The sequence below is a fragment of the Aspergillus thermomutatus genome, assembly GCF_002237265.1.
Source record: "Aspergillus thermomutatus strain HMR AF 39 chromosome Unknown NODE_280, whole genome shotgun sequence".
NCBI lineage: Eukaryota > Fungi > Ascomycota > Eurotiomycetes > Eurotiales > Aspergillaceae > Aspergillus > Aspergillus thermomutatus.
Window position 1 is genome coordinate 1 of NW_020798330.1, and position 24,339 is coordinate 24,339.

The window sequence follows — 24,339 nt, forward strand, 5'->3', positions numbered from 1 at the left end:
GAAGTAGGGGGTCGCGGGGGACTTGGTGACGGCGGGGGATTGGAAGGCGTTGGAACCCATGCTGTCAGGTAATGTCGTCCAAAGAGAGATGCGAATGCACAAGTGGAAGAGGGTGAAGAGAAGACATGATTGCGTGTATAAATACTCAATGTGTCCAAGTACGGATATCGGATAGGAAGTGGCTCTATCGGATAAATGGCACCAGAGGAGGGAGCGCTGACAAATGCCTCGACGGGGAGAGAATGTGGCCCACTCTATGTATACTGCCATTGGCCAGTTCAAGCAGTCTTACCCTCATTGGCTGTTTTGTGTGTCGATCTGATGAAAGATGCTGGAAATGGGAAATGGTCTCACTGACCGAGGTTGATACAGAGACCCTTTAAGACCCAAAACTGATCTTTTGATAGTGTTTTTCAATATTTCCCAGGTCGGTCTGAATTTGTCATGTTCGATATCAACCACAAGTGACTCTGCGCGGCTGCTTTGTTTCCATCAGTCCAGTGGGCCGTCAGCATATTCTCAAGCCGTCTCATGGTGCCATTGTTGGTTGCCTGCCAGAAGCCCTGGATTTGTGACAGCAGTATCTGCCGATCTGGTTGCTTCTCTGCACAGGTCCCAAGCACCAGGAATGGCCAACTGTAGTACTCGGCAAAGTAGTCTTGTGCTGGCCGTAGTTGAGTGACAAGAATCATGGCTTGTGAAACAAGCTCGCTGACCAAATTGTCTGGTTGATTGCCGGCGGGATGAGTCAGGCGATTGAGAAGGATTCGCGAGCATAAGACGTACAGTCTAGGCCCTGCAAGGACCTCAGGCGCTGCTGTGCCTGCCATTAGGGTATCCCACCGTCTCAGATCCTGCTCCAGCTCTTCACAGTGTGAGAGATCAACGCCGTCGGGGTACTGTTGGTACATACGAGCGATGGTGTAGATGTACTGGAACAGTTTCGGAGGTACCCCGAGGACTGGTGAGGTAGCATCCACGGAAATATGTGGTCGACACAGAACCTCCAGTATGTTTTCCGCAAGGGAGAAGGCAGAATCGATAGTAGTGGATTGGGCAGATGTATGCTGAAACGGCATACTCGTCGCGACGTGAAATATGAATGATTCCAGAAATAAGCGGGGCATCCAGACATCTGTTGCAATAGGGCTCGCATCGGGTATCCTCTTTCGAAAGTACATCTGAATCAGCTGAGCTGCCCCGGCGAGATGGACATCAACGCCTTGCGAGTGGTGGGGTTTGGAACGCTGTCATTGTTAGATCTGATCAAAAACCCATGCTTCTTCCTCTCACCTCATAAATGCATAAAATCAGCACTGTCCACAACACGACTGTCCACTGACTCGAGCCACTGGTTTGGATAAGGCTCTGCCGCAAGCCAGAAACAGCCTTGGTGTAATGCAGCTCTGCCATTCGCCGGTACTGCGGGTTGTTGACAGGTATCTCTGCGGCAGCACAGGCGAGAAGTGCATGCATACAGAAAGGAGATTGAAATGCCCATCGAAGGCTCTCCCTAGTCACCAGCTCGTTCACAGCCCCTTTGGTTACTGGGTGAATGAGCTGCGGAAGGAAGATGGTCTGCAAAAAGTCAAATAGCTGGCTGTTGGCAGGAGTTAGTGCCGCGGAGTAGCACCCTGTTCCATTTGAGAAGGTGATTATAGATGGTGTCTGAGGATCAACAAGTCGACATTCTGTACCTGAGACAGATTCTCCCGACACGCTACTACTCCCAGGATCTCTCGCTTGATCATTGACATGGCTTGCTCTCGTACCTGGCCAGATGCATTCTATACCCCGTTTTAGGCAGTTCTGGCACGGTGAGCCCCTCTCATCACACTTCTTCTTTCGTGATCGGCCTGGATAATTAGCAATCCTGAAAGATGTCTGGGAGGAAAGCTTACAAGTTAGACATCCAGTCTTCGTCCGCAAATGAGCTGGACGCCGTCGAGGTCGACGGTAGGACTTTTGTGTCCTAGCGGTGCAATCTGCCATCGCAGAGCATAGATATCGATACTCGCTCACATATCTTCTGTAGATATTCGAACTCGGCGGATCTGGTCTTTACAAGCAAACGAACGCCAGGGGAACTGATTGATCACGAGTCACGGGAGCGGCGGTGGAGCTCGGAAGTTGCCGGCGTTACCAACAGCTATGAGCTATCTATCTGCTATTCTGTAGGCGCTAATTACTACTATCACCAGGTTGAAGAATACACTGGTCTAATTGACGCCAGTCGTATGATGACTGGACTTGTATTCTGGTTTGAATAATTCCATATTCTTGGACAGCTCATGGGTTTTGGCCTCAACTCTGCTAGGAGATGAACGCCAATTCTCCTTGGTTAGAATGGAAACCTTCTCTAAAGAGAGGAAGAAGTAGGAGAGCTAGGGGAGAGAAAGGGTGTATCGGACGGTGAGTATATAGAAGCTGAACCTAAACAGCTCTTCAACAGAATGTCATGAATACATATAATTTGCACGGTGAATACATCAACACACAGCAATAGACTCCAATCTTCTTCCGAACTACAACCTCGGCGTCGCCTCGACTGCCTTCCTCGAGCTCAGATCCCCCACCGCATCCGAAGGCGGCACCCACAGCGCCGGGTTCTTCTGGAAGAAATTCGACGCCCGCAGCGTAACACTCACCGGCTCCGCAGGCATGATCGGAAAGTCCTCCGTGCGCGGGAAATGCGTCAGTCCAAACTGGATATAACACACGATATCCGTATTCTCGATGCACTCGTCCCTCGCCGCCCAGTCGACGATCGTCGCGTTGTACGGATGGCCCTCTTCCCCCGTTGACTGGCACACGTATTGCCCTGCAGGAAACACCTCGTAATCCCGGTAGGGCAGGACCCAGAGCGCCTTGCGCGCGAACCCGGCGCGCTTGTATACCGGGCTTCCGGGTTTCGCCAGCAGCTTCGGGCAGTTGTTGTTGAGGATCTTGTAGGCGATGGGCCTGCGGGTGCACGGGTTGAGGCGGTTGGGGTTGATGATGTCCCAGCCGCGGGAGGTTTCGTGGCAGTAGTCTGCTGCGCCATGGAGGGCTGTCCGCAGGGGTGTCTTTCTGGCGTAGAAGCCGTTGCCGTAGGGGTTGGCGGGGGATCCGACGGGGTCGTCCATGGGAACGGCGTCGCTCTGCACGACGGTGTTGCTGGGGCCGTCGATTTCCGGGTCGACGCGCAGGGAGAAGATGTGTTGGTGGTTCTGGGCGTCGAGACCGCGTGCTACCTCCGTGCCGAAGGGGGCGGCTTGTTCGGAGGGGTGCAGGCAGTAGGTGTTGAGCATGCCCGTGAGCTTGACTTCGAGCTTGTATGTTCCGTCCAGAGTGAAGGTGTGATAGAAGGCGTACTCGTAGTTGGCCGCGGTGATGATCTGGGAGACGATCAGTTTGCGGTCCCGAGCTGAGATGACGCTTCCATCTCGGAAGTCGGTATGCTTGTAGAGGAGTCCATTATCTTCTTCGTGGATGCAGATGGCGTTCTCGATGACGGTGACTTCGCCAGTGGATGTGGCCAGGACAGCGTCCAGATAGTGGATGGCGCCCTTGCAGTCACAGCCGAGCTTGAGCGAGTTGGTCATGAACCCAGTGCCATATTCACCCACGTCAAAGGCGTGCTTCTTGTGATGCGGTGGCTTGGGACAGCCATATGGGACCACCATCTCCACCACGCTGACGCGGTGGAAGAGCTTCCGCTCGCGGTTCTCGTATGGGTCATCAATCCGGACGTTCGATAACACGATGCCTTCGCGGTAGTTGAACCCAACATGCATTTTGAGTCCGGCCCATTCGATCTCATTGCCATTCATTTTGAACGAAACGCCCTCTGGCTGCGTGATATCAATGGGTTTCAGGCGCTCCGGACGATACTGATCTTTGATAAACTGCGGGAGATAATTATGCTCGTCCAAAGGCACTGGAGTACGTTCTCCATTCACACATCTGACATCCACGCTGAGGATCTCCTCTGTCTCTGTGTCGGCAACAACAGTAAAATCAAGCGGGTGCGCATACTGATTGTCATCTTTTGAGCTGCGGTAATAGGGCAGTGCCTGCTGCAGCCGGCGCTCAAAGCCCCAGCGCTCGTCAATCCCGATAGCCCAGGCATCAAAATAGACCCGAGACATATCGGTGATGCCAATGTCCCGGCATGCTTCAATGATCCGGGGATCCTTGCTGGCGACGCGCTCGATGATGTTGAGATCATCTAGGGTCAGCGTCGGCATAACGTTCTTGACGTTCTTCCACGATTCAACCTTTTTGGTGGTCAGATTGACAATAGCCTCGGAGACCTCCGGAGTGCCCTTCTTGAACACGATGGAGAAGACCCGACGGGCAGGACGGGGTCCAGTTCCGGCCAGGAAAGCCACCAGCTCACCTTTTGGCGGCTCGTGGAGGGTGATGCAGTTGAATTTGAGGGTGGTTGGGTGCGCATGTTGTCGTAAGAGAGAAGCAGCGGTGGTAATCTCGTCAATGGAGAGAGGGTCTATACATATTAGTGTGGCACAATTCTTTTAGGAGGTTCGGGACATACCTAGCGGATGAGTAGACGGTGCACAAGAGGGGCGCTTTCCAGCGCAGCATTGGTCGGACATGATGTAGAAATTGACTCTCAGCTATGGGATAGGATTGACGCAGACGTGAGGGCATACGAGCAGACTTATATCTCTACAGATTGCACTGCTCGGGTGGACATGCTCGTTTGGGTATGAAGCCAACTGTCAAATACCTGAGTTTGCTCTCGTTTCACCCATCAAGAGCTCATTATCAGCCGACTGAGTATCTTCTTGCCTGAAAGATACATGGCATCATCAAAAATATAGCCATATGATGTAGTAAAGCATCAATCTGGCCAATGGCGTCACTTTCCGCGGTCCAGGTGGGGCTCTTCATCTCCAGCTGTATTCTTTATCAGCCAATCACGATAAACTGTGGACTGCAATATATCAAAGCAGATCTCACTGTTAAGAACTCTCAAAAGGGCAAGTCAAGGAGACTCTTATCTTCCTAGATACCACAGAAAAAGACAGGTTATATATGGCAGCAATAGGTCGATACAGGCGGATTCGCCACAGCTGCAACTGAACCACCATGAAGACCATCTTCACGAACGGCCGGATATTCTCGCCCTCATCAAATAACCCGAATGCACACAATGAATTCGTGGAATCGATGGTTGTCGAAGATGATCAAATTATCTATGTGGGCTCACGGAGGGAGGCTCCCTATGCAGACAATATAATCGACCTCGAAAGCCGCCTTGTCGTCCCCGGCTTCATCGACGGCCATGTGCACATTCTCAACTTTGGTCTGTCCTTGGGGAGGCTCAACTTGATGGGGTGTACATGTCTAGAGGATATTCGAAAGGCAATCAAAGCTTTTTCAACGAATCACCCTGCCGCTCCTCGGCTTCTCTGCCGAGGATGGATTCAATCGACAACCAGTGGGATCGCTCTGGCAAGTATGCTAGATGATTTGGACCCGCGACCAATTCATATTGAATCTCTGGACCTACACTCAATCTGGTGCAACTCTGCTGCCCTGAAGGAAATGGGCATTTACACTGCCCCCGATCCACCAGGCGGGACGATCCACCGCGACAAGGACGGAAGACCATCAGGTCTCCTGAGAGAAAGTGCCGTGGTCGACATCGTCTGGCCATTTCTCGCAAAGGTCACCACTCAAGAGGCAAAGCTCAAGGCCCTTGACCAAGCTTTCACGGCATACACGCAAGCCGGTTACACCGGTCTCGTCGACATGGCCATGGACGAAGACACCTGGGACGTTCTCCGGCTCTACCGGCAATACAACAACCCACCTTTGCACGTCGCAGCACACTGGCTCGTCCCCTTTTCAGAGAATCAAGAAACCAACTTCCACCACGTCGACCGCGCGATCCAGCTGCAGGCCGAGTTCAACCGTACCAGCTCACCCGATTTCTGCATCATGGGTATAAAGATCATCTGCGATGGCGTCGTGGACGGCTGCACAGCGGCCCTGAGCCAGCCCTACGGCAACCGGACCGATCCCGTCGAGCCCATCTGGCCCGCGGACATGCTTAAAGCCGTCGTCCGGCGCGCTGACCAGGCGGGACTACAGTGCGCCATCCACGCCATCGGCGACAAAGCCGTGAAGCAGGCCATCGATGTCCTGGCGGAAGTCGGCACCCCCGGCCGCCGCCACCGCATCGAGCATCTTGAGCTCACTGCCCCCGAGGACGCAAAGCGGTTGGGAGACTTGGGAATCACGGCTTCGGTGCAGCCGGTTCACTCGGATCCGGTCCTGTTCCGCGCGTGGCCGGAGTTGATCGGCGACCGGTGCCAGAGGGCTTTTGCGTACAGGGAGTTTGTGGATGGAGGGGCGAGGCTTGCGATTGGGACGGATGCGCCTACTGCGGCTCATTTGCCGTTGCCGAATCTGTATAATGCCACTACGCGGCGTTCGGCGCTGGAACCGGGAGAGCCACGGGCTACGAATGGGCATTTTGGATTAGGGCTGGCGCAGGCTGTGACCGCTGCGACGGAGGGAGCGGCATATGCCCGATTCGCAGAGGGATGGACGGGGTGCTTGAGGGAAGGATGTAGAGCGGATTTTGTGGTCTTGGATATGCGGTGGGAAGCGGAAGAGCTGTTGGAGGGCAAGATGTGCGAGACTTGGTTCGGAGGGCAGAAGGTATGCAGTGTAGAGAAATGAGGTATCGCGATATCCTGTCATTATCTATCTCTTGTTTCTCTCATTTCCATTCGATTGTCTTTGTCAATCCCACATGCAAATCCACGATCTCATTTGACACAGAGGTGATACTACTTGTTCAGCTTTGAAATTGCTACTCTTCTGACATCACCTGGTGTACGACTCATACTTGCTCTCAAGGCATCAGCTTTGTTTCTACGGGTTTAAGTTCTTGTGGATGCTCATGGCCAAGGCAAATATTGTGAAGATATTCTAAACCCTAATAGATTAACGCTGCATCCGTTGCTACGGAACACGTTGTGACCAGACAGTTCTCCGGAACATTGCCAACACACCATGGTCGAACGTCAGCCGCATCATGGAGGCTAGACGATGTTGTAAACTGGGCTGTGTGATCAGAGCTGATCCGTCCACCTTGGTACACTGGCAGATACTGAGAACTGCACCGTGGAGTTGCTGTTCTCGGTCAAGTCCGATGTGTAATCTGTCGACGCTGGAAGAAGGTTGGCCGTTATACACCGTCCATCCTTGGGTAGACTAGTCCGCTAGCTATTATGACCTATATGCTGTCAGGGCAGGGATCATGCTTCAGCATGCATGAGTGGGCCGTCTTCGAGGTCTAGAACATGTAGAGTCTCTACCCCGATGGTCCTATGGTATGATTGCTTGGCTCAGTATGTTGGCCGTTCAGCTCGAGGTCAGCCCTGGCAGGTGAGACAGATTCTAGTCAGTATCAACCAACCTTCCATGGACAAAGAAGTCTGGATAGGGGAATGCAGGAAATTTGCTAAAGCAAGAAAGCACTCTGGCGGCTGGTGCTTGGTATCAGGCGCTCATCGCCAGCTAATGCCTCATAATGCGAATCGCTTCGAGATGCCGGTTCAGGAGCTTCAGCCTCAGTTTCAGCTATCGTACGCACAGCAAGAACAGAACCAAAATGGTGTGCTTGTGAACGCCTGGCACCTCTCAGCTGTCGTTGCTGACAGCGTTAGGGGGCTGATATGAATGAACTGGCTAGAACCCAGCCATCTATCCTTGCTGTCTCATGATCTGGACATGCTTTGAGATGGATAGTAGACACAATCTCCAGATATAAATGTTCGGTTCTGCTCAGTTGTCTTTTAAAGCAGGTTATTCCATCATAATCATTCTCCCAGCTCAGCAATCATTCATTCACTTCTCACGTGTCGTCTCACCATGTCCGACGCCGAAGTTTCTATATCCTCTGCCCCGGTCCAGGACAGAAAGACGTACTCGCTTAAAGTCCCTGGAGGCGGAGCTCTAAGCGTTGTTCCAGGAAAATACAAGGACGAAGAAGTCCACATCCGATCCTGGGAACATGCCAAAAACCAGCTGTGGGTGGCGGAAGCCAACGACGGCGGCTTTGGATTCCGCAACGCAAGTTCGGGAAAGTTGCTGGGGGTGAACAAGAACGGGGATATCGCCGTTGACGCGGATAAGCTGGATTCCTGGGAACGGTTCAAGTTCCAGAGCGAGGGGTCAGGGTATCTCTTTTGGGTTATCTACAAGGGCACGCAGCAGTATCTTTATCGACCCGCCCAGTGGGATTCTCTTCAAGTCTCGACTCATCAGTCCAGCGCTATTTCGCTGCAGATTCATGAAGAATGAGGTACGTGGATCTATATGGTTTGAACTGCTCTGTGCTGATCTTCGAACGCTGTAGCCACTCGCCTTTGCCACCTGCCAATGAGTGGCCCTGTACACGCCAGGCTTCTTGTAGGGATAGCAGATGGATATTCAGAACGTTGAACGACATGTCAGATGCAGGAAAGCGGACTCTAAGCGGTGCTTCTTATGTTCTTCATTTGTCTTATTCATTTCTCAATTCTTGCCAGATGGACATTAGCTACTCTCATTGACATTTGTGGTATATTATGTATTCCTCATTTACCAAATTAACACACGTCGTTCTACATACTAAACATGTCAGAATACCTGGACCACGTCGCTCATGGCAGAAAAAAACGAATGGATAAGCTGGACTGGAAGTGTAGAATGAGCATCCATCCCGCACCATCCTCTACATTCCTCTGGACATAAAGCTGCCAGTGGCATTTTGAATCCACAACTGCTCCCAGGATTGAGATCACTCAACAACAACAAGAGTAATGAAAGAACGAGGGATAGAATGAGTCTGACGGCCTGGACGAAATATTGACCAGACAGATATGTACTCCTTTGAATGACGAGAGGAGTACAGCCAAGCCCGCTGAGGTTCTGCATTTCATCATCATCTTCCATATCAAGCTCCCTCTGCCGGTCCCTGATCTCGTTTGCTGTAGCATCTTCAGTCGTGCTCCTTGACCCCCTCTCGTGCTCTTCCTTCCCATCTTCCCCGACATTTCCATGAAGGCCCGGCGCGGGCCACGTCCCCTGCGCGGAAATCATACCACGGAGCCATGCCGGGCATGATACTTTCGAGTCCGGAGCGCTCCTTGAATGGGCATTGGAGTTATGGGAAGGTATACCGGATTAATCTGGCAAAGACTGGGCCACAAGACAGGCGAGGTAGCGCAGGATCTTGTCGATGGCCAGTTCTTTCTCTTTCCCGAGCTGAACAGCATGTACCGGAGCCGAACCTGACCGGGGAACTAGGCAGGCCGGTTTGGGAGAAGGAGAGCGCGCCCCGTACCTGCTGGCCGGGGAACATTACCATCAAGGCCGATCATACCAATGGATGGAAGTGGAGGCCGCAGTGGACGACTCTATTGACGTCCACACTCCGATGGAGATGCTAATCGTCCCCATCCATTTTCGCCATCGAATCTGTGTCAGCCCGTTCCGATGTCTGAACCTCTTCGACGCGGAGTCAGTTGACATTACTGTCTGGATCGCCAACCTCTCCCCAGAGACGCTAAATAACGGAAAAGATAGGGCTACTGAGGGGTATCTGGATGTGGCTCCTAGGCTTGGCGCCTATGCGGGCCACCTTTCGGCCCCCGTCAGCCACCGTTTTATGTAATTGATTGGTAGCTCACCTGCTAAGGGCCAGGAGGGATAAATTGCTCGCGGAGCTGCTACTTTTATCTCTGTAATAGTCACCTATGCCGCAGGCATCAGTCTGGCCGCCGAGGGATCGAGGACAGACTTCTCATGCCCACTCCATCTACGTCCATGTGCAGACAGTAAGTCGAGGCGATTCGACCAGAGAGTATGTTCGACTGGTTCTAAGTTTGGTGTATTTTGTATACAGAAAGGTTACCCAAGGCTTTTGCCCGATTTTCCACAAGGAAACCAAACAATACGCCGAGACCGAACCGCTCTTCTACCATATCCAGGATCGCCATGCTGAGCTGGCTCAAAAGCCTTTTCGGTCATGAGGAGAGCAGGCACAAGAGGGCCAAGAAGCGAAGGGACTGGGCCCGGAGTAAGAGGGTACGAGCCCGGGAAAGAGAATTACGTCGAGCAAATCAAAGGCAAGAGCTTAAGGGAGGGAAACGGAGGACATCGTTCTTTTGGGGGTCGCCTGGAGTGACTATTCCTGTTCATCGAACACAGATCTACAGGGACTAATGGCGGATCAATGCCAGTAAACTACCATTGCCTTAAGACCGATAACAGAGAGGACTTTTGAAATTTAATCCCAAGCCAGGCAGACAACGGCCCCAGACAGAAATAGCATCCAACCCTTCACAGCTCACGAGATTATTGGCACTAATAGGGACATTGTCAGCATTTTGAAACATTGGGAAACTCCTTGTGACCAGGAGAAGATGATACTAACCACATTGTTGCTGCATCTGCGGTTGTTGCAGCAGAGAAAGGTCCCGCCGTTGCAGTATTGACCGGGTTGAGAGCAGCCAGCATTGGGAGCATCGACAGCAGCAAGAGCCGCCGCAGTGGCAGTGGTGGCTAGGAGGAGAAGAGTAGCAAAGAGCTTCATGTTGAGTATGGTTATCGGATTCCAGGGATTTTAGAACTTTGTAGCGATGCTTGAGAGACAATCATTCTTGTGCGGAGTTCGACGTGTATTTATATGTCAAGGACGAAGTCTGTGTAACCGTAAGCCCTGAATATGGAAAGTGATATGGCATGACACTGAGGTGCTCACCACCATGGATCAGCTCTTTTGGAGAATTTGCCAAAGATTACTGGCTCATTTGAAAACTTGGGGTTACATTGATGGACCATAAGAGCTGCCAGTGTCTCACTCCTTGCATAGATGCTGACGGATCTTCATCGACCCTTCCTGTTGAGTGCTTGTGTATATTGCCCATTTGGACAGTATAGTACAGAATGTACAGACAACACAGGGGACAATCCTACCAAGTCCTATACTTTAGGCATTAAGGCAGTGCCAGGCAGAAGCAAGGCATCACTTAGATAAAGATGCAGATAAGACAAGATAAGATTATCTCCACGTGCGATAAGCCCCCAAACATCCCACAAATTCCCCTCCACATTCCATCCTCAACTTGGTCATCTTCATCATTCATCGCGAATCCCCCACAATAGTACCAGCGACATGACCTCAATTCAAATTCTCGACGGCGGCCTGGGGACCTCCCTCCAGGACCAACACGGCGTCACCTTCGACTCCTCCACCCCTCTCTGGGCCTCTCACCTCCTCGTCTCCGACCCCACCACTCTCCTCGCCTGCCAGCGCAACTTCGTAACAGCGGGCAGCGACGTCCTCCTGACAGCCACATACCAAGTGTCCATCGAAGGCTTCGCACGCACCAAGACCACCGAGTTTCCCACCGGCATCCCCCGCAACGCTATAGGACAATACCTACGAACCGCACTGGACGTCGCCGAGCAAGCGCGGGGCGCATCCGCCGCCAAAATCGCACTGAGCCTGGGCCCGTACGGCGCATGCATGATCCCGGGACAGGAATACAGCGGGCGCTACGATGCGGAGCACGATAGCGAAGAGACCCTATTCCAATGGCATCTGGAGCGCCTACGGCTGTTTCTTGAGGCGGATGAGAGACTGCCCGAGAGAGTGCAGTATGTGGCGTTCGAGACGCTGCCGCGGCTGGACGAGATTCGTGCGGTGAGGAGGGCGATCCGCGCGGCGGGCATGGATGTTCCGTTCTGGGTGGCGTGTGTTTTTCCCGGGGAGGAGGCTACGTTGCCGGATGGGAGTTCTATCGAGCAGGTTGTGCGGGCTGCGGTCGCGGAGATGGACGGTGCGGCGGTGCCGTGGGGATTGGGCGTCAATTGTACCAAGATCTATAAGCTGGCCGGGTTGGTACGTGAGTTTGGCGAGGAGGTAGCCGGTGCTGTTGGCAAGAGTCGGGTAGGGGGTGTTCCGAGTCTGGTGCTGTATCCGGATGGCACCAATGGAGAGGTTTACAACACGACTACGCAGACGTGGGAGAAGCCGGAAGGATTTACAAGTTGCGAAAGTGTTTGTTGTTACCCGCCCTCCAAATACTGCAGTTCTGACAGGAGTAGGCTCCGTGGGAGTCTCAACTGGCGCAGATTGTCACCGATGCTCGCGCACAGGGTCCCTTCACTTCGTTCCTGGTCGGAGGCTGCTGCAAAGCCTCTCATACCGATATTCGAAAGCTGGCCGAGCAGCTCAAAACCGAGTAGTCGATTCAACAAGCAAAATGTTCTTTACATTATTGGGTATCACCTCTATGATCTATATAGTATATACAAAAGACAAGCACTTCAGAAAAGCCAATCGAGGATGCGACGCCACCATGTCATCGGCCTGTGTTTCTCGATGATCTCTCCCTCCTGGAGACGGCCAGACCACAGGTCAATATTGGCCGCGCGAACAAACTACAACTGTTAGTTACATTTTCGAAATGCAGGGAACCTGGGACGAACCTTGGTGCGGTACCACAGCTTCCATCCGATGATGGGGATAATGAAGATAGGAATGCCGATATATGAGGCGACAAAGTCGGAGGTATTCCAGTTACCCTTGAGGAAGACGGGGAATCCGGCCACGAGGGTGATGATGGTGGACCCGATGAATCCCACCCACGCCGCATACGGCTGTAGAGGGCCTTTCCAGGGTAGCGTGTCGCGGTGGACTCCCTGTGCTTTGAGCGCGGCATAGAAGCGAATGTAGCAGAAGGAGAGCGTGGCCCAAGCGATCAGACCCGCAACGGTACTGAGATTCAGAAGCCAGGTGAAGGCTTGTGCGGCGCCGCCCGATCCAAGACCTGACATGTTAGTTATTGCATCATCGGCTGAGTTGAAGATACATACTGAGATAGGCCAAAGGTCCAAACAGCCAAGCGGCGACAACAGCCACATACGGGACACCCTTCTTGGTCACCTTGCCGAATACCTGGGGCAGCTGGTGGTCGGTCGTCATGGCCACGATCATCCGCGAGCCCACCCAGCAGTACGAGTTGCCAGCAGACCAGGCAGAGATCAGGATACAGGCGTTGACAATGGAAGGCAGAGCGTTGATGCCGGCCTGGCGAATGGCAATCACCCAGGGAGAGCTGTTGGCATTTCCCGATCCGGAGACAAGGTCGGCGTTTCTGGGGTCGACTATCATGCCGATGAGGAAGGCGCCGAGAACGTAGAAGAAGGCGATACGGTAGGTGACACGTCGAGCGGCCTTGGGAATCGCCCGGTGCGGGTCGACCGACTCGGCCGCGGTGATGACGACGGTCTCGACGCCGATAAAGCTGAAGGAGGCGTTGACAAAGGCAGACAGGAAGCCCAGGAAGTGACCGGTGGGTCCGGTGATGCCGTTGTAGTTGGTCCAGGGGCCGGGATTGTGCCAGTAGCGGAAGCCGATGGCCTCGTGGTTCGGTCCCCCGCCAGAGGTGATGACGATGGAGACAATTACCAAGCCAACGAAGCAGAGAACCTTGATGGTACCCGCGATGACTTCTGTCTCACCATAGAATCGCACACTCATGAGATTGATAGCCAGGATCAGCACCAAGCCCACGGTGATGACCACCGCCGGCGTCAGGTCCGTCCAGTAGGAGACAATCACCGCAGCCGCAGACACTTCGGACGCGATGGCAATGGTGTAGCAGTAACCGTACGAGATGGCCAACGAGAAACCAACCGAGGGATCAATGAACCGTGTCGCCCAGTGCGGAAAGGATCCGGCGGTGGGCAGCAGCGTCGCCAACTCGGCGATACTCTGCATCACACACCACAGCACCAGACCAACGACCGCATAGGCCAGCAGCAAACCAGCAGGACCAGCTTTGGCATACGCCGCACCCGTTCCCACGAACAGACCAGTACCAATACCGCCGCAGAACCCGATCATCGTCACCTGGTAGTTCTTCAGGCGGCGCTGGGTGGCACCCCGGCCACCAACATTGAGCTGCAGCGCATCCTTCTCTGGGTAGGGACCAACCTCCTCCTCGTATGGCTGGGAATGATCCGGCTCAATCTTGGAGTCGGATTTCTCCATGGTGTGGCCGGTGTGGGAGATCATCTCGGGTCAGTTTGGGGTGTCTCCCACATGCACAACCAGTTAGTTCAATTGTTCGAGAAGAGGTCAGAATTCAGGAAGAGGGATCGCCATGGGGAAGAAGCAGCGGAGAAAATCCTTTCTTTTATTCTGGTCTGGAGCTGGCAATCACGACATCGGTGAATGCCGTCGCGCCATTGGTGGTAGTCTTCTCCACAGTCCTATATTCGGCCTTTTTGCGGGTTCTCCACTGCTTTCCGCTGGTTGATTTGTCTAGACGTTTACTAACATAACATATGGCAAGCGGCGATGTTGCATGGCTGCCATGCTAGCCACGAGGCTAGACTGCAGGGAGTTGTAAAGCTATACGGCTAGCTATAAGCATACGTTCATCCCTATATGAGCTGCTAATATGCTGGGATTGCTCTCGAGACTGTAGATACATCCTGCAGAATCTTCAGCAGCCTCTTAACTCCATCAAGCTTTTTATCCCGGGAATCTCTTCTCGCCGAGATCGGATTCGCCACTTGAAAAAGTCCAACAAAACCAGAAATCCCTCTCTAAGTTTGCAAAAATTTTGCTGAACGCCACCCAGTTTCTCCAGGGTACCTAGCAATAAACAGCAGGCCCGGGAGGTACCGGCTACCATTGGGGTTTAATATTATGACTCAGTTGAGCTTGTAACTCTTGAGATAAACCTTGGATTGTTGAAAATTTCACATACATACATAAATATTTCACTGCACCCTAACACCAGCTAGGTAGATTGTTAAGACACTCTAACAAAGGAGTATTTCTAACCCTATTATCTATCTTCCTATTAAATAATTATCTACATGACAAGCAGCAGGCAGACTCACTACATCATAAATTACTAAGATGGCGAAATGGGTGAGTGTTCTATCACTCATTTATGTAAGAACATGCAGTTATTCAGCATCACTAGATCTCCCCTATCCTTGCTAGCTGGCCATCCAGTATCACACCTCTGATGCTGGACGCCTAGTTGAAAAGCCCCCCGCCTCTAGGTTGAAGATTTGGCTACCTGTTTGTGGGATGTATTTACTGTAATATATTCTACTCATGATAAAGCAGTGAATCAAACAGATTTATTTAGGTACCTGTGTGGATTCAATCTGTCGCCTAACACCACGGACGCAAGCTCCATTAAAGAGTTCCTTGACAAGATGGAAGATCTTCATAAATATCACTTCGCTAACACAAGAAGAGCGCCTTGAAGGTAACCACGCCGGCCTAGCAAATGGTGTATGAAATACTAATCTAGTCAGATGGATTCAGTAGCTGCGGGGATGATCGCGTTATAGACTCCAGAGATGGCCGATTGATATATCGATAATCTGTTTCTGGGAACGGCCGAAACCCAACAGCAATTCTGTTGGCATTAACTTGCCGTTGTAAATTGCCCAGAGCAAACACATCCAAAATATCCAGAGTCTCTATATTTTCAGGCCACTCTGGGTCTGGAAGTAGCCTGGGAGCCAGATCAGAGCTCGATCCGGTCAACGAGTACCCGCTGTAATCGATATTGACATCGAGAAGGTGTGGCAGCTTGCACAATTGCAGTAGCACCTGTTGCCATGTCCCAGACTTCAATTTGACCCGCGAAAAATCGATATACCTAAGCTTCTCCGAGGATTGGTTGACAAGTGAAAGAAGAACGTGGGATGAGATGGAAACTCCCGCTAGATAGAGGGACCGCAGACAGAGGGAACATGGAAAGGCGAGGAAGTCAATATCGAGGATGTTGACACTTTGTAACGCGAGTGATTTGAGATTTGGCGCAATTTCAACCATTCTAAACAGTTGCGTCGCATGGGCGCTGTTTGGAAGAGCAGCATACTCCGGCAAAACTGGCTCCCGGGGGTATCTCTGGTCCAGCTGATCTGTATATGCACAAACGTATCACCCGAGATGTCGAAGACGTCTCATGATATCTCCGACAGGGATCTGCAGAGAACTGGTCTGGTTCGGGAAGAAACGTCCGAAATCATGGGTTATCGGGAATCTAATCTCAAGTTCTGTCAAGTTTGAAAGTGGCACGTAACGTAATGTCGAAACAACTGTATGCAAATAGACGTTCCTCTGGTCTTGTGATAGCCATGAGGGCGGTTCATGAAACCCGAGGGCCCTGAGGTTGGAAAATCTGACCAGATAAGACCCTAGGCTCCCTGCAAGGTCTTCTATATACAATGTAGTTGTAGTATCGGCGAGAGACCTCCCGCGGTTATCGAATCCCAAATCAATTTGACACACATGTGCAGCATATGAACTCTTTGATAGTTTCATGAGCCGCTCCAAAGGTGGAATCTTTGGAGAGTCGCTGGATCTCGCATCGATATGCCGGAACAGCCAGGATGAGGCGCTGCAGCAGAAGGACTTGTTGACTAGGCGCAGAGCAGCTAAGTCTTGTCGACTCTGGCTCCTAGAGATGGAGTAATGCCTAGCATCATCTTGCCAATACAAAAAGTCATTGTACACGTTCCAAACATGATATACAATCTGTGAGGAAAATTTAATGCTGAGCACAAGAAAACTGAAATACAAAGTCTTACATAATCATATATCTCCATTGGCATGTGCATTTTGACTTCTAGCTATTTTGAACACCGAGCTACTGGTGAGGTTGGGCAATGTTTGAGGTGTTAAAGTTCTGTTGCTAGTAGTCAAGGAGAGGGGAAGTTGTACTAACGCGGGGTGTCTAACAGTCTACAGAGTAAGCTCCCTTAAAAACTCCAGGAAGATACTAATGATCCCAAGGCTTTTCCTAGTACAGTTAAGTGGGTCTTGGCACGGGTTTGGATAGGAGAGAAACACAGAGACTCAGAGCATATCTAGTTTTGGAATAAGATACCACTATGATTATGGATATGAAACCCTAGACTGACGAGTACATCGTCCGGACGTCCATGCTATTATGGCTACGACAGGTATGCCTGCTAAAATCAAACAATTCTAGTCTAACTCCATATATATGATAATATGGTCACTATTTACTTCTTCCCTAACTCCAGAGAGAGAATCGACTTTCTTCAAACGCCCTTCTTGGCCGTTGGATCTTCCCCCATACCTTTAGATGTCGCTTCTGGTAGGCTGCCCACCTTTTTTTCATTGCTCATTCGCAGTTCCTCTCTCCACTGATGACCCCATATGAATACAGCCCACACACACGGGCTAAAAGCAACCCACAGAAACGCAATAAGAGTGGCCGTCCAACCGATCCCTATGCGCTGAATCAATGGATCTGCAACCGCAACGGCTCCCGCACCCAGCAGACACCGGAACAGGTTGTTTGCGGCTACTGCGGTTGCAGGACTCTGGCGATGGATGTCCACAATCAATGTACCCAGCGAGCTGACGGCACCGGAGGTCAGGTGTCCCGTGAAGAATAGCATGACCACCGGGCCGGCAAGAGCGGTTTTATACTCCATGACCCAGCCATAGGCGATGATACACAGACAGGCGCAATAGACCAGGGGAATAGTCACGGCCAAACGGGCGAGCTCGATGTTGAAATGCTGGATATCTTGCTGTCGGTTCTTCTCGATCGGTAGTCCCTGACGTCGAGCTTCTCGTCGAAAGTTCCAGTCCAGAATACGTCCGACCGTCCAGCGGGAGGTCAGACTGCCCATCCCCAATGGGAGATAGCACAGCCCGACTTGGATTGAATTGAAGTGGAATCTGCTCTGGAGCTGAGAGGTTAATGTGCTCAAGACCGCCATGTATCCGGAATACAATAGTGAGCCATAAACCAAAATAATGAGCGTTTCCTTTTCGGTCGCGATCAGGGCAGACGCGAACGGATTGGGGCGTCGACGGCCCTTCTGGATGGTTTGATAATCCGGCTCTGGCTTTTGCTTTCTGGATCCCCATTTCTGCCCCAGGACCTGCCATCCGGACTGATTCCACCTGGCGGCAGGGACAGAGCCATTGCCCACAACCGCGCGGCAGGTTTCAGGCAAGACGATAGCAACGATGGTCCCGAAAACACCGCTGAAAATGACCAGGAACCAAAAGACAGCTCGCCACCCCAGGTAATGATCCAGTAAACCCCCAATGATAGGCCCCAAGGCAGGTCCCAGGGTTACGCCCATAGTAGCGTATCCTATATACTTGCCTCGCTCTGCTCTGGTCGATAAATCAGCAACAACTGCGCTCCCCAGCGCAATTGTCCCACTGCTGCCTGAGCTTTGCAGGCAACGGAGGACCAACAATGACGCGTAGCTATCCTGGAGAGCGAGGCCTATGTTGGCGGCGAGATAGATGGTGAAGCAGATCAGATAGGCGGGTCGTCGCCCGTGGATATCTGAAAAGTTTGCTATGAATGAGGGAGCAATTCCTTGGAAGATCTACAAGGGTTTAGTACAACTCTTGTTAACTGCTCTCTCCCAGGTGAGGCGGAGGGCCTACCAGATATGTTGTGATGGTTATGTTGATGAGCGAGATGGAGACATTCAACTCTTTTGCAAGGTCGTTCAGAGACGGAAAGTAGATGCTACTGGAGATCGGAGAGATAATGGCCGCGAATGAGACCAAGAGCATAATGAAGATCTTCTCGCCTTCTGGCAGTATGCAGTACGGCGGCCCTGCTATTGTAGTAGTGTCTGTTGCAGCAGGCGCAGAAGCATGTACCCCGGTCATTTCGATTGTCTCCGGTTGAGGACATGGATTCTCCTTCGCTTCTCTCTCTTCTTGTCGTCTATCACCAACTTCGGTAATTGTGGTGATTTCGTCTTCCAGTTTCATGTGCTGACCTCCATCTGGTTCAACGCTGCCAGTTGCATGTTCTTCAGCAGCCGAATCGCTTTCATTCATATCATGAATTACCGCAGGCATACTGAAAGGTCCCGGGTGTATATGTGATGTATCTGGTACTTTGGCCTATCGACATATCAAAACATCTTTTATATTCCCTGAATAGTGTGCCGGTTCCGCTTACCCAGCCGGAACCGGCTTGGGCGCCCATTGGGCGCTTGACCTGTCTAATATATGCACTTTTACTAAGGTACTGTATAGTGTTGACATTTAATTAAGCGTTCATAGCAAGATCAATTAAGTGTCTATAGCAAGACTAGCGATACACAAAATACACACCTTCTGGGCTTGGCTAGAGTCTCTAGACTTTGCTCTTTTTATCTTTCCTTCACAAACACCATCATCTTCACTAAGGTATGCTCCTTCTAGAACCACTGACCAGATCCCAATTTAGCTGCCTGGTCAAGTTTGCGGAGCATTTTTTGAGCTCTCCTGATAAGTAACAGCCTCCTGATACGGCTGGGAATCCACGACCAACCATAACCAGAGATCTCAATGTTCTGTGCCTTGAGAATCACCTGTGCTAGGATTGTTTCTTCAAGTTTCTTATGCTCTGAGTTGCGCACTTCCTTATCAGTGGGAGGATCTGTAATGAAGGAGTCACACAGTGGTGCCAGCACCTCCCGCAAGTGTGATTCTAAGGCCAACAGTTGCTCAGCGGCAGTTTTGAACGTGCTGAGATCGGGAGCCTGCGGTGGAGAGGATGACTGGCAGGGGGGAGATAATGCGAACTGGTCAAGGCTAGCATTTCCCATTCTGTCTTTGTTTTTGCCTTTGTCCAAGGGGCCAGTCTGCGTCTTGCTTTTGCTGAATTGAAGCATCTCCTCATACTCTCTGCGTGTGGCTTGGGAAATGCCTTGATTATCGGTCTTGTCTGAATCGAGAACCTCACAGTGGATTGTTGACTTTGATTTGAGCCCTTCGTCTCGGCAAGGAAGCGAGTCGTCTTCCAACACCTGGCCATTGTAGAAGAGCTTGATGCGATCTGGGCTGGCGGCTTGTGTTATTTCCATCGCATGTTGCCTCAACTGCTTGATGTCTAGAATGCAGCTGGTGCGTAATGCCACCATGAAAGAGGAAGACTGTATCAGGATCCTCCTGCGCACCAACGTACGAGTCGTGAATACCCATGGCATGAATACGAGGATCGCGCCAGATGGCTTCTTCCTCCGGTAAAATAGGTTTGAATCCCATGGCGGTAGCGGCCTCATTTTCAACCATCGTCCGTGTTGTGGAGCGAGTCTCCGCAGATGAAGCATATCTTGAAAGTCCCACTACCTTGCCCGACACCAATGGGTGATGTGCAGGCCAAAGAATGACCCTCATCATCATGAACAAGCAGTTGATTGCGTGACGTAGAGAATGATAAATCATTTACATTTCGGTCCCGTCAACATCATCGTCATCGGTGTCCTCATCAGACATGGCCTCGTCAGCTGTAGTACCATCTAAGACATCCCGCATATCGGCAAGAGCCCGTTGTAGTTGACGGAAGATGATGAAGAGATCCTCTTGAGTATGGAACGCATCACTCAGTCGGACATCCAGAGACGATAACTGCGTCTCCTTTGCCCAGATCCGGAGTCGGCCGAGCTCATCTTGCCAGAGAACTACCGGTACCTCATTTTCATATGCTGTTAATCGCCCGGATGATATTAGCTGACTCAACCGCTGGAAACATGTCTCAAACAGCGATGATGTTGAATGAGACATTTTATAGCTTTATGCTCCCTCGTCGCTCAGGTCGGTTGAAAATCGTACAGGTCGATCAAGGAAGGTACTTAGGATGGTTGCTGAATGGATTTCGATGAAAGATAGGAGAAATGTGATGGAGCTGATGGATTCGACCTGCAAGAGACTGGGATACAGGAAGGAACTACTAGTACTGAGTAGAATATAGAAGTAATGGTGATGTCACATGATCGCTTCTCAGTATTCACCTGGGGTAGTTGCAGATAAACAATGCTCGACAGCTTCAACCTCACCACCCCTTTCTCAAAAGATTAACTCACTGTCAATTTCGATCCCACATGGCAAAATGCCGACTGGAATCGAGGCTACTGGCCTCGTGCTAGCTATCCTGCCCTTACTCGTCAACCAACTTAATAACTATGTGCAAGGTTTGCAGACACTCAAGAGCTTCAGAGCAAAGAGATACCTGGGAGAGCTAGAGAGTTATCTCACCGATTTAAGAGCACAACAGGCTATTTTCTTGAACACGCTGGGTCTCGCGTTAAAGGACAGTCCGGTAGATGAGGAAGCTATCAATTCGTGGATCAGGAATCCCAAGGGAGCCACTTCGGTGGGACGGGATATCCATGAGGGACTTCAATCAAGGCTTCAGACAAGCTTTGAGCCTTTTATGAGAACAACTCAGGAATTGTGCAATTTATTGGAGGACTTATCCAACAAGTTGGGCTTGATAGATGGAAGTACATTGTCGGTTGGTTGTCCTTGCTTAAGTGCGCCAACCTTTTTTACTGACCCACGCCTGTTCTAGTTGAACTCTCAGCCCAAATCCTTCATCAAGAGAGAGGTCAAAAAGTTCCGCGACATACTCTCAAAAAGTATATATGCCAATCTCCTCAGCCGCATTCACACCGCAAAAACCATCCTGAAAACATTGGTAGACCAGTCTTTTCACCACCGCTCGGAGGACTACGCCAAATGGAGGTTGCGACAGCCACTATCGGTACACACAAGGAAGCGAAAATCAGCCCTGAGTCTATATAGCGCAGTTATGAATAGAGACTGCTGGAATTGCCCATGCAAAGACCGCATTCTGTTCATTTCGTCCTCGATTTTTCAATATTAGACTTGCTCGGAACGCGGCACAAGGTTTTAAATCATACATTTCGAATGACATTCACGTCGAAGAGATGTATTTCTTCATCTGATGCCAGTGACTACTGTCACGAGATTGAGGCCGAGTCAATGGAGATCTCAGGTCCTATCTCAGCATGTGATACCTATCCCTGTTCCAACGGATCGCAGTTGAATCGGAATGACAAATGTGAAGAGAACACGAAACCAAGCTCTAAACTGAACCGTTCGGAGTCTGAGGCTCGAGACCTGTTAGGTAATAAAGGCAAGGCCCCAGTATCCTCTATACCAGACCTTTGCTCCACGATATTCGCCGTCAACTTTGATGACAAACAACGAGGACTCCTTGGCTGCATCGCGGACGAAAGATACCGGCACCATATGTACCATGTCCGGAGCTTCACTGATGCCCTACAACCACAATCACAATCCCTTGAGGAACTCATAGCGACTTCGACAACATTTCCACGACCTCCGGTACAAGGCAGATACATGTTCAGCCGCCGTGATCGACTCATTCTCGCCGTGAACCTTGCGTGCAGTGTCCTGCAGTTCCATGGTAACTGGCTGCGCAAATATTGGAGAGCTCGTGACATCATGTTCATGAAAGAGCATTTTGACCCATCCAAACACCCCTATGTCGTGTGTGACATTGCAGGCGAGCCGCGTATGGACAAGAATCAGTAATCGTCAGCGCTCATACGGAGCGAACTTCTCTTTCCCCTAGGACTGATTCTCGTCGAACTTTCGGTGTGTCGGAGCCTTGAATCATTGCGTACACAGGAAGACGCCGATCCTCTGGAGGCAGTGGCAAATCTCAAGACTGCTGCTCGATATCTTCCAGTTGTGGAAATGGAGAGTGGGTTGAAGTACGGTCAAGTGGTAGAACGGTGTCTCTTTGGCTCAGATACCGTAGATACGACCTCGGAAGACGAAAGTATGCAGGACAAAGTGTTTGAATGTGTCATTGCCCCGCTGGTTGACAACTTATGCGACTTTGACCGGTCATTGTACATCTTCCGGTAAAGCGCCGAGCTATTCCTCATGGTGTACTAGAAGCGGCACGCCTTGAATTCGATCTTTCTTTTCGTTCCGATTAATATATTATTAATTCACTTCATAATACTCGAAGCAACTCGTCATGGCTGTTGAAGACTACAGAATTGATTGGTGGTTGGGGAGCTTTAATTGTCCTGCTGGCCAAAGTATGCAATGAATACACTTTTACGGAGGTAGAGTAAACGGGTTCAGCATACTAGCATTCTGTACTGACAGAGTCCCACTAGATAAAGCATACTTGCGTTCAAATGCCATGTGCTGACGCTTCCGTCACAGTATCTATTGCAGGCTGCACCGGGGCAAGATGTACACCATGTGCGATCAAACTACGAGAGTGAACCAATATCAGATGGAAATACATGTCAACTACCACTCCTGCACCCCCTCCCTCCTAATCACCCTCCCCACCTCGGCATCCCAATCTCCCTCCAGGACAGACCGAATAAACGGCCCGACCACATCGGCATCTTCCGCCCCGTTCTTCTTCATCTCCTCTGGCGTGCCACCCCCCAACCCAGTCGCCAGGTGGCCCGGCGCGATCCCCCAAACCTTTACCCCGTCGTTCTTGAGTATCCGCCCCCATTCGCGCAGCACCATGTTGAGCCCCGTCTTCGCGCTGCGGTACGCGGTGGCAGTCGTCCCAGCGGGCTTGGGCCAGCCGGCCGGTGGAGGCCGGTTGATCGCGAGACGAAGGTCGTCCGTGCCTGCGAGTCTCGCAGCGCCAGATGTCACAAAGAGGAGCCGTGGGTCGGAGCTCCTGAGGAGGAGAGGCATGAGGGCTGAGGTGAGGAGGTGCGTGCCCGTGACATTGACGTCCCAGGTCTTGTTCCACATTTCGCGTTCGGTCATTGTGGTGTTGGCTTGCGCGTCGAACCAGGCGCCTGAGATGTTAGAATGTGTGAGCTGGAGACGGGAGGGCAAAAGGAGGTACCTGCGTTGTTCACGAGAGCGTCGAGTCTTCCGAACTTGGCGCTGACGTCTTCGTAGGCATGTTTGATCGAGTCGTCGGATTCGAGGTCGATCTGAAGGGGGGAAAGCTGGCTTTGGGACTTTGGGAACTCGCTTTGAACGGCTTCAATGGCATTCTGTACTTTTGCTGGGGATCGTCCGCCGACGATGATACTGTAGGCTTCCTTGGAGTTGCAGAGGGCGCGGATGACCTGGAACCCAATCCCGGTGTTGGCGCCGGTGATGAGGACGATTTTGGGAGACATAGTATTCGGTTTACTTCCAAAACGAATGAAAAGTTTATGGAATCCTTTATTGTTTCCCCGGCTCTCGTTGTAAATATACCTCCATAACTCCGCGCTACATCCGTAAACCCCGGGGGTAATTATCCAACGGATATATGGACTTACGGTGGCTACTGGGGCTTCTGGGGAGAATGTAAAAAGCTGGTGATGCCAGCGGGTTATCGCACGACGATCCTGTACAAGATTCTCGCAATATAAAAGCGTGATATATGGGCTCACTGTTCCTTACATCCAGTCTGCTAGGACTAGCTCTCCAAGATCAACAGGGGGCCAAGACATAAGCGTTTCTGACCTGGAAAGGTT

The 24,339-nt window shown here is 51.3% G+C and overlaps 9 protein-coding genes across 9 annotated transcripts; 4 read left to right on the forward strand and 5 right to left on the reverse strand.

Moving 5' to 3' along the window:
- Positions 1-413: 413 nt before the first annotated feature.
- Positions 414-4,598, reverse strand: CDV56_100129 (peroxisomal copper amine oxidase; the record flags this gene model as incomplete). Its single annotated transcript, XM_026753748.1, has 4 exons — positions 414-1,247; positions 1,294-1,600; positions 2,533-4,489; positions 4,538-4,598. The coding sequence occupies 4 exons, from the start codon at positions 4,596-4,598 to the stop codon at positions 414-416; spliced, it is 3,159 nt and encodes a 1,052-aa protein (XP_026610757.1).
- A 496-nt stretch (positions 4,599-5,094) lies between these two features.
- Positions 5,095-6,696, forward strand: CDV56_100975 (amidohydrolase; the record flags this gene model as incomplete). Its single annotated transcript, XM_026754594.1, has 1 exon — positions 5,095-6,696. The coding sequence occupies one exon, from the start codon at positions 5,095-5,097 to the stop codon at positions 6,694-6,696; it is 1,602 nt and encodes a 533-aa protein (XP_026610758.1).
- A 1,197-nt stretch (positions 6,697-7,893) lies between these two features.
- On the forward strand, positions 7,894-9,679 carry CDV56_101400 (RICIN domain-containing protein; the record flags this gene model as incomplete). Its single annotated transcript, XM_026755019.1, has 2 exons — positions 7,894-8,258; positions 9,313-9,679. 2 exons carry the CDS (start codon positions 7,894-7,896, stop codon positions 9,677-9,679), a joined length of 732 nt encoding a protein of 243 aa, XP_026610759.1.
- A 1,503-nt stretch (positions 9,680-11,182) lies between these two features.
- CDV56_101863 (homocysteine S-methyltransferase family protein) lies at positions 11,183-12,258 on the forward strand (the record flags this gene model as incomplete). The annotated part of the gene is made up of 2 exons (XM_026755482.1): positions 11,183-12,070; positions 12,118-12,258. 2 exons carry the CDS (start codon positions 11,183-11,185, stop codon positions 12,256-12,258), a joined length of 1,029 nt encoding a protein of 342 aa, XP_026610760.1.
- An 81-nt stretch (positions 12,259-12,339) lies between these two features.
- CDV56_102019 (putative amino acid permease) lies at positions 12,340-14,092 on the reverse strand (the record flags this gene model as incomplete). Its single annotated transcript, XM_026755638.1, has 3 exons — positions 12,340-12,453; positions 12,502-12,842; positions 12,889-14,092. 3 exons carry the CDS (start codon positions 14,090-14,092, stop codon positions 12,340-12,342), a joined length of 1,659 nt encoding a protein of 552 aa, XP_026610761.1.
- Positions 14,093-17,118: 3,026 nt separating this feature from the next.
- On the reverse strand, positions 17,119-18,922 carry CDV56_102651 (uncharacterized protein; the record flags this gene model as incomplete). Its single annotated transcript, XM_026756270.1, has 2 exons — positions 17,119-18,435; positions 18,497-18,922. 2 exons carry the CDS (start codon positions 18,920-18,922, stop codon positions 17,119-17,121), a joined length of 1,743 nt encoding a protein of 580 aa, XP_026610762.1.
- A 344-nt stretch (positions 18,923-19,266) lies between these two features.
- On the reverse strand, positions 19,267-20,614 carry CDV56_102935 (uncharacterized protein; the record flags this gene model as incomplete). Its single annotated transcript, XM_026756554.1, has 3 exons — positions 19,267-19,929; positions 19,985-20,222; positions 20,280-20,614. 3 exons carry the CDS (start codon positions 20,612-20,614, stop codon positions 19,267-19,269), a joined length of 1,236 nt encoding a protein of 411 aa, XP_026610763.1.
- A 1,221-nt stretch (positions 20,615-21,835) lies between these two features.
- Positions 21,836-22,750, forward strand: CDV56_103230 (uncharacterized protein; the record flags this gene model as incomplete). Its single annotated transcript, XM_026756849.1, has 2 exons — positions 21,836-22,391; positions 22,452-22,750. The coding sequence occupies 2 exons, from the start codon at positions 21,836-21,838 to the stop codon at positions 22,748-22,750; spliced, it is 855 nt and encodes a 284-aa protein (XP_026610764.1).
- Positions 22,751-23,149: 399 nt separating this feature from the next.
- Positions 23,150-23,997, reverse strand: CDV56_103379 (putative short chain dehydrogenase; the record flags this gene model as incomplete). Its single annotated transcript, XM_026756998.1, has 2 exons — positions 23,150-23,664; positions 23,715-23,997. 2 exons carry the CDS (start codon positions 23,995-23,997, stop codon positions 23,150-23,152), a joined length of 798 nt encoding a protein of 265 aa, XP_026610765.1.
- Positions 23,998-24,339: the final 342 nt, after the last annotated feature.